At 49.4% G+C, this 17,182-nt stretch overlaps 1 protein-coding gene across 1 annotated transcript in view; it reads right to left on the minus strand.

Moving 5' to 3' along the window:
* The window catches only part of spns2 (SPNS lysolipid transporter 2, sphingosine-1-phosphate), a 112,781-nt gene that overhangs the window by 34,539 nt on the left and 61,060 nt on the right, over nucleotides 1-17,182 (minus strand). The window contains exons 4-6 of the mRNA XM_078225169.1: nucleotides 8,725-8,876; nucleotides 6,791-6,857; nucleotides 4,206-4,348 (exon numbers count right to left, since the gene is read on the minus strand). Of these exons, the coding sequence (XP_078081295.1) occupies nucleotides 4,206-4,348; nucleotides 6,791-6,857; nucleotides 8,725-8,876 (362 nt within the window). The remainder of the gene's footprint in view (nucleotides 1-4,205; nucleotides 4,349-6,790; nucleotides 6,858-8,724; nucleotides 8,877-17,182) is intronic.

Here is a 17,182-nt window from a genome sequence, read left to right on the forward strand (position 1 = left end):
ACTGACCCTCTGACAGTGCAGTGCTCCCTCAGTACTGACATTCTGACAGTGCAGCACTCCCTTAGTACTGACCCTCTAACAGTGCAGCACTCCCTCAATACTACTCCTCTGACAGTGCAGCACTCCCTCAGTACTACTCCTCTGACAGTGCAGCACTCCCTCAGTACTACTCCTCTGACAGTGCAGCACTCCCTCAGTACCACCTGTGTGCTGAAAAGCACACGATCAGGTTGTGACATAATGCCCCACATTGTCGAAAAGCCTGCCGACACTGCGAATGGTAATACAATTTACACAGTGTCTATAAGGGGCCAGTGAATGATCCGGAAGCCAGTTAGGCTGGCACGTTAGGGAGACTGGTTTGGATTTCGTACTGTTACTCGAGGAGAGGTGGAAGAGTATTAATACTGAACGTGGAGACTGCTGTTGTTGCCTTTTTAATGGATGTGAGAAAGAAATTTAAACAACAATAGACTACCCGTGGATTCCTGGAGAAATGTCATGGTATCGATGACTTAATACCATTTATAGTGACCGCTAGAAAGTTATAATCAGAGCAATGGGCAAGAGCGGCACGGTGGCACAGTGGTTAGCACTGCTGACCAGAGACCCGGGTTCAATTCCGGCCTTGGGTCACTCTGCGTGGAGTTTGCACGTTCTCCCCGTGTCTGCGTGGGTTTCTTCTAGGTGCTCTGGTTTCCTCCCACACTCCAAAGATGTACAGGTTAGGTTGATTGGCCATACTAAATTGACCCTGGTGTCAGGGAAATTATCAGGGTAAAGATACGGGATTGTGGTCAGTGCAGATTCGATGGGCCAAATGGCCTCCTTCTGCACTATAGGGATTCTATGATTCTGATTCTCTCATTGTGGTCGTGTAGCCAGATATTGGAGACAATTGTTTTATCAGTAAATACACAAACCCACGGAAAGCAACTGGCCCAGATTGGGTACCCGGACGAACACACAGATCCTGTGTGGATCAGCTGGCGGGGGTATTCGCAGACATCTTCAACCTCTCTTTACAACAATCTGAGGTCCCTATCTGCTTCAAGAAGATGACCATCATCCCGGTACCTAAGAAAAACCAAGCAGCGTGCCTTAATGACTATCATCCGGTGGCTCTGACAACCATCATTATGAAGTGATTCGAAAGGTTAGTCATGGCACGAATCAATTCCAGCCTCCCGGACTACCTGGATCCACTACAGTTTGCCTACTGCAACAGGTCCACAGCAGACCCATCTTCCTGACCCTGTACTCAACCCTGGAACACTTAGATAACAAGGACTTCGATGTCAGACTCCTGTTTATTGACTACAGCTCAGCCTTCAAAACCATTATTCTCACGAAACTCATCTCCAAACTCCATGGCCTGGGCCTCGGCTCCTCCCTCTGCGACTGGATCCTGAACTTCCTAACTCACAGACCACAATCAGTAAGGATAGGCAACAACATCTCCTCCACGATCATCCTCAACACCGGTGCCCCACAAGGCTGTGTTCTCAGCCCCCTACTATACTCCTTATACACTTATGACTGTGTGGCCAAATTCCCCTCCAATTCGATTTTCAAGTTTGTTGATGACACCACCGTAGTGGGTCAGATCTCAAACAATGATGAGACAGAGTACAGGAATGAGATAGAGAATCTGGTGAACTGGTGCGGCAACAATAATCTCTCCCTCAATGTCAACAAAACAAAGGAGATTGTCATCGACTTCAGGAAGCGTAATGGAGAACATGCCCCTGTCTACATCAATGGGGACGCAGTGGAAAAGACCGAGAGCCCTTCAAGTTTTTAGGTGTCCAGATCACCAACAACCTGTCTTGGTCCCCCCATGCTGACACTATAGTTAAGAAAGCCCACCAACGCCTCTACTTTCTCAGAAGACTAAGGAAATTTGGCATGTCAGCTACAACTCTCACCAATTTTTATAGATGCACCATAGAAAGCATTCTTTCTGATTGTATCACAACTTGGTACGGCTCCTGCTCTGCTCAAGACCACAAGAAACTACAAAAGGTCATGAATGTAACCCAATCCATCAAGCAAACCAGCCTCCCATCCATTGACTCTGTCTACACTTCCTGCTGCCTCGGCAAAGCAGTCAGCATAATTAAGGACCCCACGCACCCCAGACATTCTCTCTTCCACCTTATTTCGCCGGAAAAAGATATAAAAATCGGAGGTCATGTCCCAACTGACTCAAGAACAGCTTCTTCCCTTCTGCTGTCAGACTTTTGAATGGACCTACCTTGCATTAAGTTGTTCTTTCTCCACACCCTAGCTATAACTGTAACACTACATTCTGCACTCTCTCCTTTCCTTCTCCATGAATGGTATGCTTTGTCTGTATAGTGCGCAAGAAACAATACTTTTCACTGTATACTAATACATGTGACAATAATAAATCAAATCAAATCAACTGTACCTCCCATTAATCTGCTCCAATGAGTAAAGCTGCAGTATTAAAGCCTGGGGGCAGCCTCCACTGACCTCCTCTGTTGGTGTGGGGAAGTGACGGGGAGGGGAGTAACGGAATGGGAGGTAATAGAATGGGGGAGAAGGGGTTGGGATAGGGGGTGAGGATGAGGGGTCAGTGGGAGAGTGACAGGAAGCGGAGCGAGGGGGTAGATAGGAGAGTGAGGGAGACAGGATGGGGAATAACAGGGATGGGAGTGAAGGGGAGATAGGGGAATGAGGGGGGAATAGGGGAGTGAGGGGCAACGGGCTGGGGGAGTGATACGGAAGAAATTGAGGGGGTAGATAGGGGAGTGAGGGGGTAGATAGGGGAGTGAGGGGGTAGATAGGGGAGTGAGGGGGTTGATAGGGGAGTGAGGGGGTTGATAGGGGAGTGAGGGGGTTGATAGGGGAGTGAGGGGGCAGATAGGGGAGTGAGGGGGCAGATAGGGGAGTGAGGGGGCAGATAGGGGAGTGAGGGGGCAGATAGGGGAGTGAGGGGGCAGATAGGGGAGTGAGGGGGCAGATAGGGGAGTGAGGGGGCAGATAGGGGAGTGAGGGGGCAGATAGGGGAGTGAGGGGGCAGATAGGGGAGTGAGGGGGCAGATAGGGGAGAGGAGGGAGAGAGGGGAGAGGAGGGAGAGAGGGGAGAGGGGGGAGAGAGGGGGGGAGATAGGGGAAGTGAGGGGGGAGATGGGGAAGTGAGGGGGGAGATGGGGGAGCGAGAGGGGAGATGGGGAGAGAGAGGGCGGAGATAGGGGAGGGAGGGGGGAGATGGGGAAGCGAAGGAGGAGATGGGGGAGTCGGGGGGGGGGAGATGGGGGAGCGAGGGGAGAGTGAGGGGAGCGAGGGGGAAGCGAGGAGAGCGAGGAGGGAGCGAGGGGAGCGAGGGGGTAGAGAGGGGAGCGAGGGGGTAGAGAGGGGAGCGAGGGGGTAGAGAGGGGAGCGAGGGGGTAGAGAGGGGAGCGAGGGGGTAGAGAGGGGAGCGAGGGGGTAGAGAGGGGAGCGAGGGGGTAGAGAGGGGAGCGAGGGGGTAGAGAGGGGAGCGAGGGGGTAGAGAGGGGAGCGAGGGGGTAGAGAGGGGAGCGAGGAGGTAGAGAGGGGAGCGAGGGGGTAGAGAGGGGAGCGAGGGGGTAGAGAGGGGAGCGAGGGGGTAGAGAGGGGAGCGAGGGGGTAGAGAGGGGAGCGAGGGGGTAGAGAGGGGAGCGAGGGGGTAGAGAGGGGAGCGAGGGGGTAGAGAGGGGAGCGAGGGGGTAGAGAGGGGAGCGAGGGGGTAGAGAGGGGAGCGAGGCGATAGGGAGGGGAGTTAGGGGATAGGGAGGGGAGTGAGGAGGTAGGGAGGGGAGCGAGGGGGTAGAGAGGGGAGCGAGGGGGTAGAGAGGGGAGCGAGGGGGTAGAGAGGGGAGCGAGGGGGTAGAGAGGGGAGCGAGGGGGTAGAGAGGGGAGCGAGGCGATAGGGAGGGGAGTTAGGGGATAGGGAGGGGAGTGAGGAGGTAGGGAGGGGAGTGAGGAGGTAGATGGGGCTCTGAGGGGTGAAGAGATGGGGGAGTAATCTCCCAAAAGGAAAAAGCTGTAAAAAAAGGGAAATAAGGAAGCTGGTACCAGCTGTGTTTTGGATCTGGGCTGCAGTCCAGAGGAACAGGCTCTTGGAGCCATTCCACACGGATCCCTCCCCTGGTTCTACCCACACGTTGAATTCAGGTTGGAACATCCAATTCTCACACAAACACACGGTGTCTTACATCTTAACCACAGCCTTCATATCCCTGCTCCAGGAGGTGCTGGCTCGCAGTTGCACCATGTGTTGTTCTGCTGCCCCCCTCTTTGGCTCTGGTACGAGTAAGATGATGAGGGTCCCCGCGGCAAAGCCCATGGCAGGAGTCACCTGGATATGGTCACAGAAGAAAAAAAAATTTAAATGAGAGGCAAGAGCAGCCAAAAGGAATAGGATGAAGAGGAGAACACACTGGGCCTGTACACTCATCCTCACCTCCCACCCCCACAACCCTCCGATTCTGGGACTGACTCCTCCCGTCACCTCCATGACTCACAGGAGCTTGCAGCACAGCTACAGGAGATCACAGAGCGGCCTTCAGGTTGCTACAGAGACACACAGCCTGGCACCCGGCTTGAATAAAACACCAGCCTTCTATTGAAACTTGTTCCTCATGCTTCAAAAGGCAAAACAGGCTTAAACTGGTTGTCATGGGGTTAACACATGGTGTAGGAGGATTTATACTTTCCAGGGGTTAGATTCTTGTTTCCCGTAATGGCAGATTAACCACCCTCATCGAAGCCAGCGACAGAGGCTGGGAGTACAGCTCTGTCTCTCATTGCCTTTAGCAGGTACTTACACTTTAATATTTACTGCACCACAGGTGGATATAAGAAAGGATATGCATTTCTATACTGTCTGTCATATCCCTAGGACATTCCAAAGTGCATTATGGCCAATTAAATGCTATCTGAATTGTAATGTAGGAAACACAGGAGCCAATCTACACAGAGCAAGCTCCCACAAACCGCATGAGATATAAGCATCCCGGGTGTCACCACTGACCAGAAACTGAACTGGACCCAGCCACATAAACACAGTGGCTACAAGAGCAGATCAAAGGCTGGGAATTCTGTAGAGAGTAACTCACCTCCTGACTCCCCGACGCCTGTCTACCATTGACAAGGCAAAAGTCAGGAATGTGATGGAATACTCTTCACTTGCCTGGATGAGTACAACTCTGACAACACTAAGAAGCTCGACACCATCCAGGACAAAACAGCCTGCTTGATCCATCCACCACCTCCAACATTCACTCTCTCCACCACCGATGCACAGCAGCAGCAAGATCACCAATGCTCCATCGACAGCAGCTTCTAAACCTGCAACTTCTACCTCCTAAAAGGACAAGGGCAGCAGATACATGGGAACACCACCACCTGCAAGCTCCCCTCCAAGCTACTCACTGTCCTGACTTGGAAATATATTGCCGTTCCTTCACTGTCACTGGGTCAAAACCCTAGAATTCCCTCCCTCCTAACAGCACTATGGGCGTACCTACACTTCAGGAACGGCAGCGGTTTAAGAAGGTAGCTCACCATCACCTTCTGAAGAGCAATTAAGTTGGACAATAAATGTTGCCCTAGCCAGTGACACGCACGTTATGTGAAAGAATAAAGAAAGATAAATGACCAGTCAATCTGTTTTGGTGGTGTGGGCTAAGAGGTGAATATGTTGGAATTTTCCCAGCTGCTATCCCAGTGCATCTGGGCAGGTTTCCTGATGTGTTTCATGAGGTCTGGCTGATGATGTTAATGTCATACTCTTAGGGCAACACAGCAGCAACTCCTTCCTCACCTTTCTGAAGTTGTTATCCTTCACTGGTGATTTTATGCAGTGAATAACTATCAGGCATTTAACTGAGGGAGGGGGAGGGGGGGGGGGGGGGAGGTATCAGAGCCATAGTCTTTCTCAGTTTCAATGTAGAAATCTCTCCCACTGCAGCATGGGTCATCAGACAGTGACAGAGAGCGAGATCCACAGCAGATATTTCCAGCTCAGCCAGGGAATGGACTGGACAGCTGTAGCTATGAGGAGAGATTGGATAGGTTGGGGTCATTTTTTGTGGAATAAAGAAGGCTGAGGTTTGTCTTGATGGAGATGTACAAAATTATGAGGGGAAGAGATAGAGTGGACAGGATAAAATTGTTTCCCTGGGTGGAGAATTCTAGAACCAGGGAACACAGATTCAAGATAAGTGGCAGAAGGTGTGGAGGGTACATGAGGAAGAAGCTCTTTACAGAGGGTGGTGGGTGTCTGGAATTCATTGCGTCATTTGGTGGTGGATGCAGAGGCCCTAAAGTCTTTTTAAAAAGTACCTGCATCTGCACCTTAAGTGCTGTAAGCTGCAGGGCTGTGGACCAGGTGCAGGAAGGTGGGATTAGAAAGGGCACCTGGGTGTCCTCGGGCTGGCATGGACAAGATGGGCCAAATGGCCTCCTGTGCTGCAACTTTTCTATTGTTCTATGGTATCTTTCCTGCCTGAAGCCAGGTAAGGCCACACAGACTGGGGAGATTCACACCCAGGGGGTGGGTTTGAACCTTGTGTCAAATGGGCCTTTCAATGTAGGCTTCACATTTTAGAAGGAGCTTCCCCATGATTACCCAGGGAAGAACAAGTAGAAATGAAGGCCCATATCCACAATGAAACACCCCCATCTCCAGCTCGACCTACTTTCCAGCAATATAGGTCACAGCGAATGCACAGAGCTAGAATAATCCAAAATGAAAGACTGCACAAATAAAAGGATATAAAAAGAGTTTAACTCTTACCCGGAGTGCCCAGTGCCAGTCTCCAGAGGCTTGTGTCATGCACGATCCGAGAATGTAGCCCAGTCCACTGTGAGCAAGGGAACAGGAAGCACTATTAGAGCATTGTTATTGCAAAAGCCCCAATCTTCAGTCTGCATCACTGTAGCCCCGTAAAGGAGCAGCAGCCTCATTCACCGAGGAGCTGTGGGTAGAATTCCCCACCGGAGTTTCTGGAATTGCTCCCCTGAGCACTGCCTCCAGCTACTGAGGAGGTTGGTGATTTCAATATCCGGCACCCCTTCCTACCCGTTCTCCTCCCGCCCACCCCCCCTACTTCCACTCCCCCAGTGCCCAACCCCATTCCTCCAGCACCCACCCCCCTTCCCCAGCGCCCATCCCCTCACTCCTCCAGCGCCCACTCCCCCACTTCCCCAGCCCCCACTCCCCCACTCTCCCAGCACCCACCCCCCCCAGCACCCACCCCCACACTCCCCCAGCACCTACTCCCCCACTACCCCAATGCCCACCCCCACTCCCCCCCCCCACCCACCCACTCCCCCAGCACCCACCCCCACTCCCCCAACACCCTCCCCCATTCCCCCAGCAGCCATCCCCCCACTTCTCCAATGCCCAACTCCCCCTTCCCCAACACCCACCCCACTCCCCCAGCAGCCCCCCCTGCTCCCCAGCACCCCTCCCCCCTTCACCTTCCGACTTGGTAACATAATCCTCGCAGCGAGCATTCAGGCAATCAGCAGAGCTGCCACTCAGGGGAAACTGGGCATTCAGGGGCTTTGGTCCTTTGCAGGAGTTTTACGTTCGTTTGCGGGACGGGACGGGGAATGGAGGTGGGGGGGGGGGGGGGGGGGGTGGGGGGGGGCGGACTCTGTGAAACAAGGGTCTCTGAATTGAGGGGTTAATTTCATCAATCTGGGGGGAACAGGCAGAATGATTTTCTAGCCAATTCCCAAATTTAGAAATAAAATAGTGGCACCAGTAAAAGTGAGCGTGAAGCTGTCAGATTGTCACAACTGCTTCATTATTGCCGCTGTGACCCATTCAGGCATCAATGTGAATCATAGAATCATAGAATCCCGACAGTGCAGAAGGAGGCCATTCAGCCCATCGAGTCTGCACCGACAACCATCCCATCCAGGCCCTATCCCCGTAACCCCATATATTTACCCTGCTAATCCCTCTAACCTACACATCCCAGGACACTAAGGGTCAATTCAGCATGGCTAATGCACCCCTAACCCGCACATCTTTGGAGTGTGGGAGGAAACCGGAGCACCTGGAGGAAATCCATGCAGACACAGGGAGAACGTGCAGACTCCACACAGACAGTGACCCAGGCCGGGAATCGAACCCAGGCCCCTGGCACTGTGAGGCAGCAGTGCTAACCACTGTGCCGCCCATGTGCTGTGAATGCCACACCCATTGTGGCTGAATCTTAACCCCTCGCTGGCAGCTGGCAGAATTTAAATTTGATTAATAAAATTAAATCTGGAATATAAAGCTAGACATTAGTAACAGTGACCATGACTGTTGTAAAAACCCATCTGGTTCATTCATGTCCTTTAGGGAAAGAAATCTGCCGTCCTTACCTGGTCTGGCCTACATGTGACTCCAGAGTCACAGCAATGTTCCTGACTCTCAACTGTCCCCTGAAATGGCCCTAGCAAGCCACCAGGTTCCTGGGGCTATTAGGGATGGGTAACAAAAGCTGGTTTTGCTAGCGACACCCACACTGTAAAGATTTTCCACAAATGCTTACAACACATGGGATAGATGGATTTCAACAAGGTGCCCATTACCATCTTCTAAAGGACATTTGGGGTTGAGCAATAAATGTCAGTGACGCCCACATCTTGAGAATAAATTTCCAAAGCACAGAACATTTTCCATTTGTAAGCGCGAATGTTATCGGAAATAGTGGGGATGTGCACTGATACCTTCCTAGTGGAATGGCAAAGTAGAAACAGGAGAGCATACAGGTCCTGGTGTCCTTGGAAAACATGTCCGCAATGATGGTGGGAGCAATCGTGGAATAACTGGCCTCACCAAAGCCAACCAAAGCTCTCGAAATGAGAAACAGCCAGAAGTTCTGTGGAGGAGGCAAAGGGCACATTAAGGTAATGCAAACATCAAATATTTCCTCATATGCAAATCAGACTATGTTAATCTCAGTCTCATTGTTCCTGGAATTTTCCCACTAGTGTCTACCAAACCAGAGCTTCAGCATTCCAGCTCTACAGAGTACAGAAATTACCGATTGCAATGCCGTTTCACACAGGCACTGGGAAAGAAGCCAAGTTCCATTTGTCAAGCCCTGTCTGGAATACTGTGTTCGGGTTTGGAGAACACAGTACACAGAACACAGTTTCTGGCACCGTTGTGATGGGACCCGCTGTGGGGGATGTGGCCGGCCAGCCAGAAGTCCACTAACTTCTGGCTGGTCAGATGTTTTGCTGCAATTGTACAGGGCGTTGGTGAGGCCACACCTGGAGTATTGTGCATGGTTTTGGTGTCCTTATCTGAGGAAAATGCCCTTGCTATAGAGGGAGTACAGCGAAGGTTTACCAGGCTGATTCCTGAGATGGCAGGTCTATCATATGAGGAGAGACTAAGTCAGTTAGGATTTTATTAACTGGAGTTTAGAAGAGGGGATCTCCTAGAAACTTACAAAATTCTAACAGGGTTAGACAGGGTAGATTCAGAAAGAGTGTTCCCAATGATGGGGGAGTCCAGAACTAGGGGTCATAGTTTGAGGATAAGGGGTAAACCTTTTAGGACTGAGGTGAGGAGAAATTTCTTCACCCAGAGGGTGGTGAATGTGTGGAATTCACTACCACAGAATGTAGTTGAGACCAAAACGTTGTCCGATTTCAAGAAGAAATTAGATCTAGCTCTTGGGACTAAAGGGATCAAGGGATATGGGGGGAAGGCGGGATCAGGATTTTGAATTTGATGATCAGCCACGATCAAAATGAATGGCAGAGCAGGCATGAAGGGGCCAAATGGCCTACTCCTGTTTCTAGTTTCTAGGTTTTGACAGAACTGGAAGATCCTGGTCCGTAGAATCATAGAGGTCCACAGCACAGAGAAAGGCCCTTTGGCCCATCATGTCTGAAACTGTCAAAAACAAACCCTTGAGTAAGGAAGATTGAGGGCTGATCAAATCGAAGCTGTTTAAAATGATAACAGGGTTTGGTAATGCTAGGATCTGAGAAACTACCTCCCGTTCTGGACAAGGGGCCTTAATCGTAAAAGCAGGGATAGACCATTCCGGAAAGAAATCAGGAAGCAATATTCCACTCAAAACATTGTAAACATCTTGAACTCTCTCCCCCAAAAGACTGGGGGTAGAATTTTCCGGCCACGCCCATCCCAAGTCCGGAAAATCCTGCCCAAGGTCTACGGACCTTTGCATGGTCTGTGTCCCACCCACTATGATCCCCGTAGTGGACAGGAGGGGAAAATTCCACCTTGGGTGTTGGAGGTCGATTGAAATCTTTAGGAATGGGTTTGGCTGTGGTAGGGAGTGAAGGCAGCAAACATTATCTGATAGAATGGCAGAACAGGGTTGAGGAGCTGAATGGCCTCCTTCCTGTCTCTCTTATCCTATTCCGGAATTATTCATCCTCCCCACAGCCAAGACTCTTCAGCGGAACCCATGATCTTCACCTCCTTGAGGAGTATATAATTAGCGTGCCAAGCCCACACCGTCTAGTTTTGCCTGCATTTAGATTAAACTAGGAATCAGAAATACTATTGCACAAATTGCACACTTTTGTGCCAATTTCTCTGTGGCTTGTTTTGCTTTTTTCCATGTCCTGGCCTGGTTTTTGTAGGCTTCTATTGATGGCCCTTCCAAGTTTTTATACTGATCTTCTCAAAGCTGGATAACCTGGTAGAGAGATTGTTTCCGCTGAAGGGTTTAGCTTTTAGATAACTAAAGGTGAAATGTACAAAGCAAAACTTATACAGGTAAGGGGAGGCGATGGCCTAGTGCTATTATCGCCGGGCTATTAATCCAGAAGCTCAGCAAATGTTCTGGGGAGCCAGGTTCGAATCCCGCCACGATGGCAAATGGTAGAATTTGAATTCAATAAAAAATATCTGGAATTAAGAGTCTACTGATGACCATGAAACCATTGTCAGAAAAACCCATCTGGTTCTTTAGGGAAGGAAATCTGCTGTCCTTACCTGGTCTGGCCTACATGTGACTCCAGAGCCATAGCAATGTGGTTGACTCTTAACTTCCCTCTGAAATGGCCTAGCAAGCCACTCAGTTCAAGGGCAATTACAGATGGGCAGCAAATGCTGGTCCAACCAGTGACGCCCATGTCCCACGAATGAATAAAGCACATCTGGAGTGAGAGGCTGGTGAAAGCAGCTGGCTGTTGGATGTATTTGCAAAGAGGAAAGAGCTATTGGAAAACAGCAAGGGGGAGGGACTATTTGAATAGTTCTTTCGAAGAAGCCAACACAGACACAGTGGGCTGAAAGTCTTCCATGGTGCTGTATCATTCCATAATAGCAGCCAAGAGATTCAGTATCACTGCGAGATTCAGTCTCATTATTAATACAATGACAAAATCAATGGACTTAATCCCGACCTCGGTAATGAAGATTTCCCTGGGGTGAGCTTAAATCCCCACTGATGGCGTTAACCTATCATTAGATTCCCTTGGCTAGATCGTCATGTGTCAAGATCACTCCTGCTTGAATCATTTTGTACAAAGGAAGATCCCCTGGGTAAGGAGTGCAGTTCACAGGCTTTTAAAGGGGAGGCATCCTTGTTGGGGAACACGGCTGGGTGGTGGAGGCTTCATTACAATTGGTGTGGATGTATGTGATGTGACACATTTCAACCAAACTGCACCTTTAGGCAGTTTAGTGGAAGGTTTGTCAAACACACTTCACTGGTGACCATGGCATCAGTTAAATATTGAACCTTCAGAATTCTGGGATACAGCGGGTTCCACTTTGTCCCAGCGCGAAGCCCAACACTTTGGCCAGAATTATCCGGTCTCGTGTGTCCCACCCATCGCTGCCAGTGTGAACAGAGAATTTGGCGCTCAGCTAAATCACCATTCATTGCAGCGGGACTGGAGAATTCCAGCTGCGGGCGAGGTTGGAGAATCACGACTGCGGGTGAGGTCGGAGAATCCTGGCTGTGGGAGAGGTCGGAGAATCCGGTTGCGGGAGAGGTCGGAGAATCCGGTTGAGGGAGAGGTGGGAGAATCCCGGCCGCGGGTGATCTCGGAGAATTCTGGCTCCTACTCCATTTTGTTGTGCATTTATGTTTATGAATGGGAAATGCATTGAAATCTGGGAAAATCTGATTGGCTGCCAAAACTACTGGGGGAGTTTGGCGAAAATTCCTTTAGCACACCTATCCGACGTTTCGATTGGTCTAGTGCCAGAGATGCAATCAGCCAATCAATTCCATGGCGAATAACACAGAGTGAGCTTGTTGCAAAGCCCCGAGTTATTCATCTGACTAGAACCACAACAACATTATAACAACAACCTGCATTTAAATTGCACCTTTAACGTCGGCAAACCTCTCGAGGCACTTCACAGAAGCATCATTAGACTTTCGACATCAAGTTACATCAAGGTTATTTGAATAAAAATGACCAAGATCTTAGCCAGAAAAATAGACTTTGGGGAGAAACTTACAGGGAGGAAAGAGCGGTGGATGATGGAGAGGTTTAGGGAGGGAATTCCCGAGCTTTTGGCCTTGGCAAATGAAAGGACATCCACAGTGATGGAGCGATTAAAATCCAGGATAGTCAACAGGGCAGAATTGGAGGAGTGCAGATATCTCGGAGAATTTGTCGGGTTGGCGGAGGACACAGAGATGGGGGGAGGGGAGGGGAGGGGGGAGGCGAGGCCGTGGGGAGGTTTAAAAGCAATGAATGAGAGTTTTTAAATCGAAGCATTGACAGTAAGGGAAGTCAGTGAGCACAGGGCACATACTGACTAACATCAGCCAGTCCTCATGATGTGAAACATAATGGCGAGAATTATTCCTCGCTTGCAGTGGTGGCGAAACGTGAATGGTTGGAAAATTGCGCCATTGAGCGAGATTCTCCAGCCTCCCCTCAGCGTTTCTCTCAGCTGTGGGAGGTGGTGCACCATTCACTGATGCTGGGATCCTCTGGTTCCACTGCTGTCAATGGGAATTCTCATTGAAGCCACCCTAAGCGGGCAGGGGTGCACCGTTAGTGGGACCAGAGAATCCCGCCGGCGTGAACGGCCGGAGATTTTTTTCTATTCATCCGTGGGACATGGCCGTCACTGGCTGGCCAGCATTTATTGCCCTTCCCTAGTTGCGTTGGAGGGCAGTTGAAAGTCAAATACATTGTTGTGGCTCTGGAGTCACATGTAGGCTAGACCGGGTAACGACGGCAGATTTCCTTTCCTAAAGGACATTAGTGAACCAGATGGGTTTTTCCGACAATTGACAATGGTTTCATGGTCATCAGTAGATTCTTAATTCCAGATATTTTTTATTGAATTCAAATTCCACCATCTGCCATTGCAGGATTCGAACTCAGGTCCCCAGAACAAAGAACAAAGAAAATTACAGCACAGGAACAGGCCCTTCGGCCCTCCAAGCCTGCACCGACCATGCTGCCCGACTTAACTAAAACCCCCTCCCCTTCCAGGGACCATATCCCTCTATTCCCATCCTATTCATGTATTTGTCAAGTCGCCCCTTAAAAGTCACTACCGTATCCGCTTCCACTACCTCCCCTGGCAACGAGTTCCAGGCACCCACTACTCTCTGTGTAAAAAATCTTCCTCGTACATCTCCTTTAAACCTTGCCCCTCACAACTTAAACCTGTGCCCCCTAGTAATTGACTCTTCCACCCTGGGAAAAAGCTTCTGACTATCCACTCTGCCCATGCCCCTTATAATCTTGTAGACTTCTATCAGGTCACCCCTCAACCTGTGTCGTTCCAGTGAGAACAAACCAAGTTTCTCCAACCTCTCCTCATAGCTAATGCCCTCCATACCAGGCAACATCCTGGTAAATCTTTTCTGTACCCTCTCCAAAGCCTCCACATCCTTCTGGTAGTGTGGCGACCAGAATTGAACACTATCTGAGTGTTCAACATTAGCTGAGTTTCTGGATTAATAGTCGAGCAATAACACCACTAGGGCATCGCCTGTCAGTAGTAACAGCTGGGATTAACTTTTTGACACTTGTAACGTGGAACAGAAATGAGTTTGCTTTTCTACGTGTTTGGATTAGATGGCTAACATTGGGTACCAGGATTCAGACACAAGATCACACGATTTCCAGTGAGGTGTGTTTGGATTTTATTTAGTTATTGCCTCAGGGAGCAGCATATCCAGCACACATTAAATACTGATGGTGCTGCCTGACCCAGAACCAGCCAGGAGCAGTAACACTGAACAAGCACAGCTTGACATGGAGGCAATCTGAAATGAAGACAATGCACCAGACAAAGGGAAAATTAATATATTCAGTTCTACCCTGATTCAGAACTGTCTGATTTTATATTAAAAAGCAATTTGACAAAATGCCATGCACATTTCAAAGGCTTCAGGAGTAAAATGGAAATGTGAAGCTTGTATGGCAGCCTTCCAAGGAAGGATAGGTTTTTGATTTATTTAGGACGGGACTGATCGTTTTAATGTACGCACCATATAATTAAAATAAAGCAGATACTTAGGTTCAGGAGAAACCGTATGCAACTTAATATACAGATTGGTAATTTGAGAATGCCCCCAGGAAGGAGGAACTTCAGTTACAGGGATACATTGGAGAAGCCAGGCCTGTTAATTCCCCGTGAATTAAAAGGTTTAACAGAGAAGAGATCTGATAGAGGAGTATAAAATCGTCAGGGGTCAGCTCAGAGTAGATAGCAGAAAGGTCATTCCCACTGGTGGAAGGATTGAGAATGAGGGCACAGATTGAAGGTGAAGTGGAAAAGGGAGTTGGAGACATGAAGAAAAATGTTTTTTTGCACAGTGGGTGGTTAGGGTCTGATGCACTGTCTGAGAGTGTGGTGAAGGCAGCTTCAGTTGTGGCTTTTAGATGGGAATTGGATCGTTATCTGAGGAGAAAATATTGGCAACACTAAAGGCAGGAAATAGGGCTAGCCAATTTGCACTTACAAGAGAGCTGGTACAAACATGATGGGCCGAATGATCTCCTTCCCTTACGATAAAAGGGTGACAACCCTGAAGGAGCTTTAAAGAACAATGTCTAATTACTCCCTTTGCACCGCCATCTACAGGTAGGTTATGCCTGCTATATTTGGACATCCCAAATAGTAGATCCATCCCATCTCCTCAGTGGGCCCTCCAAAAATGCCAGGACACTTCACACTGGACTTTGCTAAAGTGGTAGCACAGTGGTTAGCACTGCTGCCTCACAGCACCAGGGACCCGGGTTCAATTCCAGCCTTGGGTCACTGTGTGGAGTTTGCACATTCTCTCCGTGTCTGCATGGTTTCCTCTGGGTGCTCCAGTTTCCTCCCACAGTCCAAAGACATGCAGATCTACGCATGGTAGAGTTAGACAGATTTTTATTGGCAGACAGCAAAGTGGAGCTGAGGCCACAAACAGATCGGTCATGATCTGACTGAGGGGCTGAATGGCCTGCTCCCGCTCCCAGGCCCTATGTTCCTATGCTGTATATTTCTGTAATTCTCAGATACATGCTGAGATGACATTGGTTTCTACGAGTGTCAAGTGCAGGAATTCGTTCAACCAGAGTTACGAACTCTTTCAGGAATGTAAGAACAGGAATGGGACCTTCAGTCCCTCGAGCTTGTTCCGCCATTTCGATCAACTCTCTACCTGCCATAGTTCAACATCGTAAAATCCCTACAGTACAGAAGGAGGCCATTTGGCCCATCGAGTCTGCACCAACCACAATCCCACCCAGGCCCTATTCCCATAGCCCCTCATATTTACCCTGCTAATCCCCCTGACAATAGGGTTAATTTAGCATGGCCAATCCACCTAACCCGTACATCTTTGCACTGTGGAAGGAAACAGAGCACCCAGAGGAAACCCACGCAGACACAGGGAGAATGTGCCAACTCCACACAGGCAGTGACCCGAGGCTGGAATTGAACCCGGGTCCCTGGCACTGTGAGGCAGCAGTGCTAACCACTGTGCCACCGTGGCGCCCATATGCTGCCACAGCCCTTGATGCCATTACACACAGCAACTGGATTAATGGTGTGCATGATGGGGAGTAAGAAAACTGGGGATCAGTTATTACCCAGAATCGAGAAACTTGCTTGGGGATCGGTGTACAGTTTCTCGTTTGGACAGGGGGCAGGATTGAATCAGGTGTCTCACAACCGTGCTCTATAGAACTGAAGAACTCGTTCATCCTGAAAACACACACGGATGGAGCAGAAATGCTGGGAATTCACCAGATCACAACAGAACTAACTCCAGCATTCCCTCCCTGAGGACATGAGTGTCTCTTTCTCCTGTGTGGGGATGTTATTAGCCTGTGTTGTGTTTATTGAGACACTCTGGGTGGCTTGTGCTACATTAGAGAAAGGCAGAGTTCATCATTTAATTACCTTTTCAAGACAATATTCTTCAAAAGCAGGAAAGAAGCCTTGTTGACGCTTGAAAACCGTTTCAAAGCTCAAAGCCTTTGAAATCTGTGCCCTATATCTTTAATGACAATCCAAGTTTGTGATTCTGAGACTGAAAGCTTAAACCTTCAGCCCCTCCGCTTCTACCTCCCCCCTCCCCACTCGACTCGATCATCCCATTTCCTGTGTAATTAGTTAACCCTCTTCAAGCTGAGGCAATTTACCTCCAGGAGATTGCCTGCCAACAGACACAATCGACCTCATCTTAATTTTTGTGGTTTGGTTAAAAAATGATTTGTAACATAGTTCAAACGCTCGCAGATCGAAGGATTTTTTCCTTTTCAGGAAATCATAATTTGAAAATTTATAGGTGGAGAACAAAGGGAATCATATTTCTCATTCCTGCTTGGAGGGAACCGAGGTACTTGTGCTGGGCAAGGTTTTAACTATTGGGAGACTCGACCGAGCGAGCACTCTGATTTGACCACTCTCTCCTGTGGCAAAGGGTCACCCGCCATTTTGAGGCCCCTGCCTTATTTAAATCTGCTCCTCCTATAGCCCACCGTTTGACTCCTGTGAAAATGGGTGTATATACCACCCAGGATGTGAGCTGTCTAGACCTAAAGTGGCGGCTGGAGTCTCTTTCGGGAGGGTGATTTCCACATCAGAAAGCAGCCTATTGCTTGAATCCGGCACAGATTCCTCACCCGACAATAGGCCCCATTTCAAAATGGAGCTGATGAAGGCAAAATGCCGGCGGATAGAATCATACATTCCCTACAGTGCAGAAGGAGACCATTC

This window comes from Mustelus asterias, chromosome 12, assembly GCF_964213995.1.
Source record: "Mustelus asterias chromosome 12, sMusAst1.hap1.1, whole genome shotgun sequence".
NCBI lineage: Eukaryota > Metazoa > Chordata > Chondrichthyes > Carcharhiniformes > Triakidae > Mustelus > Mustelus asterias.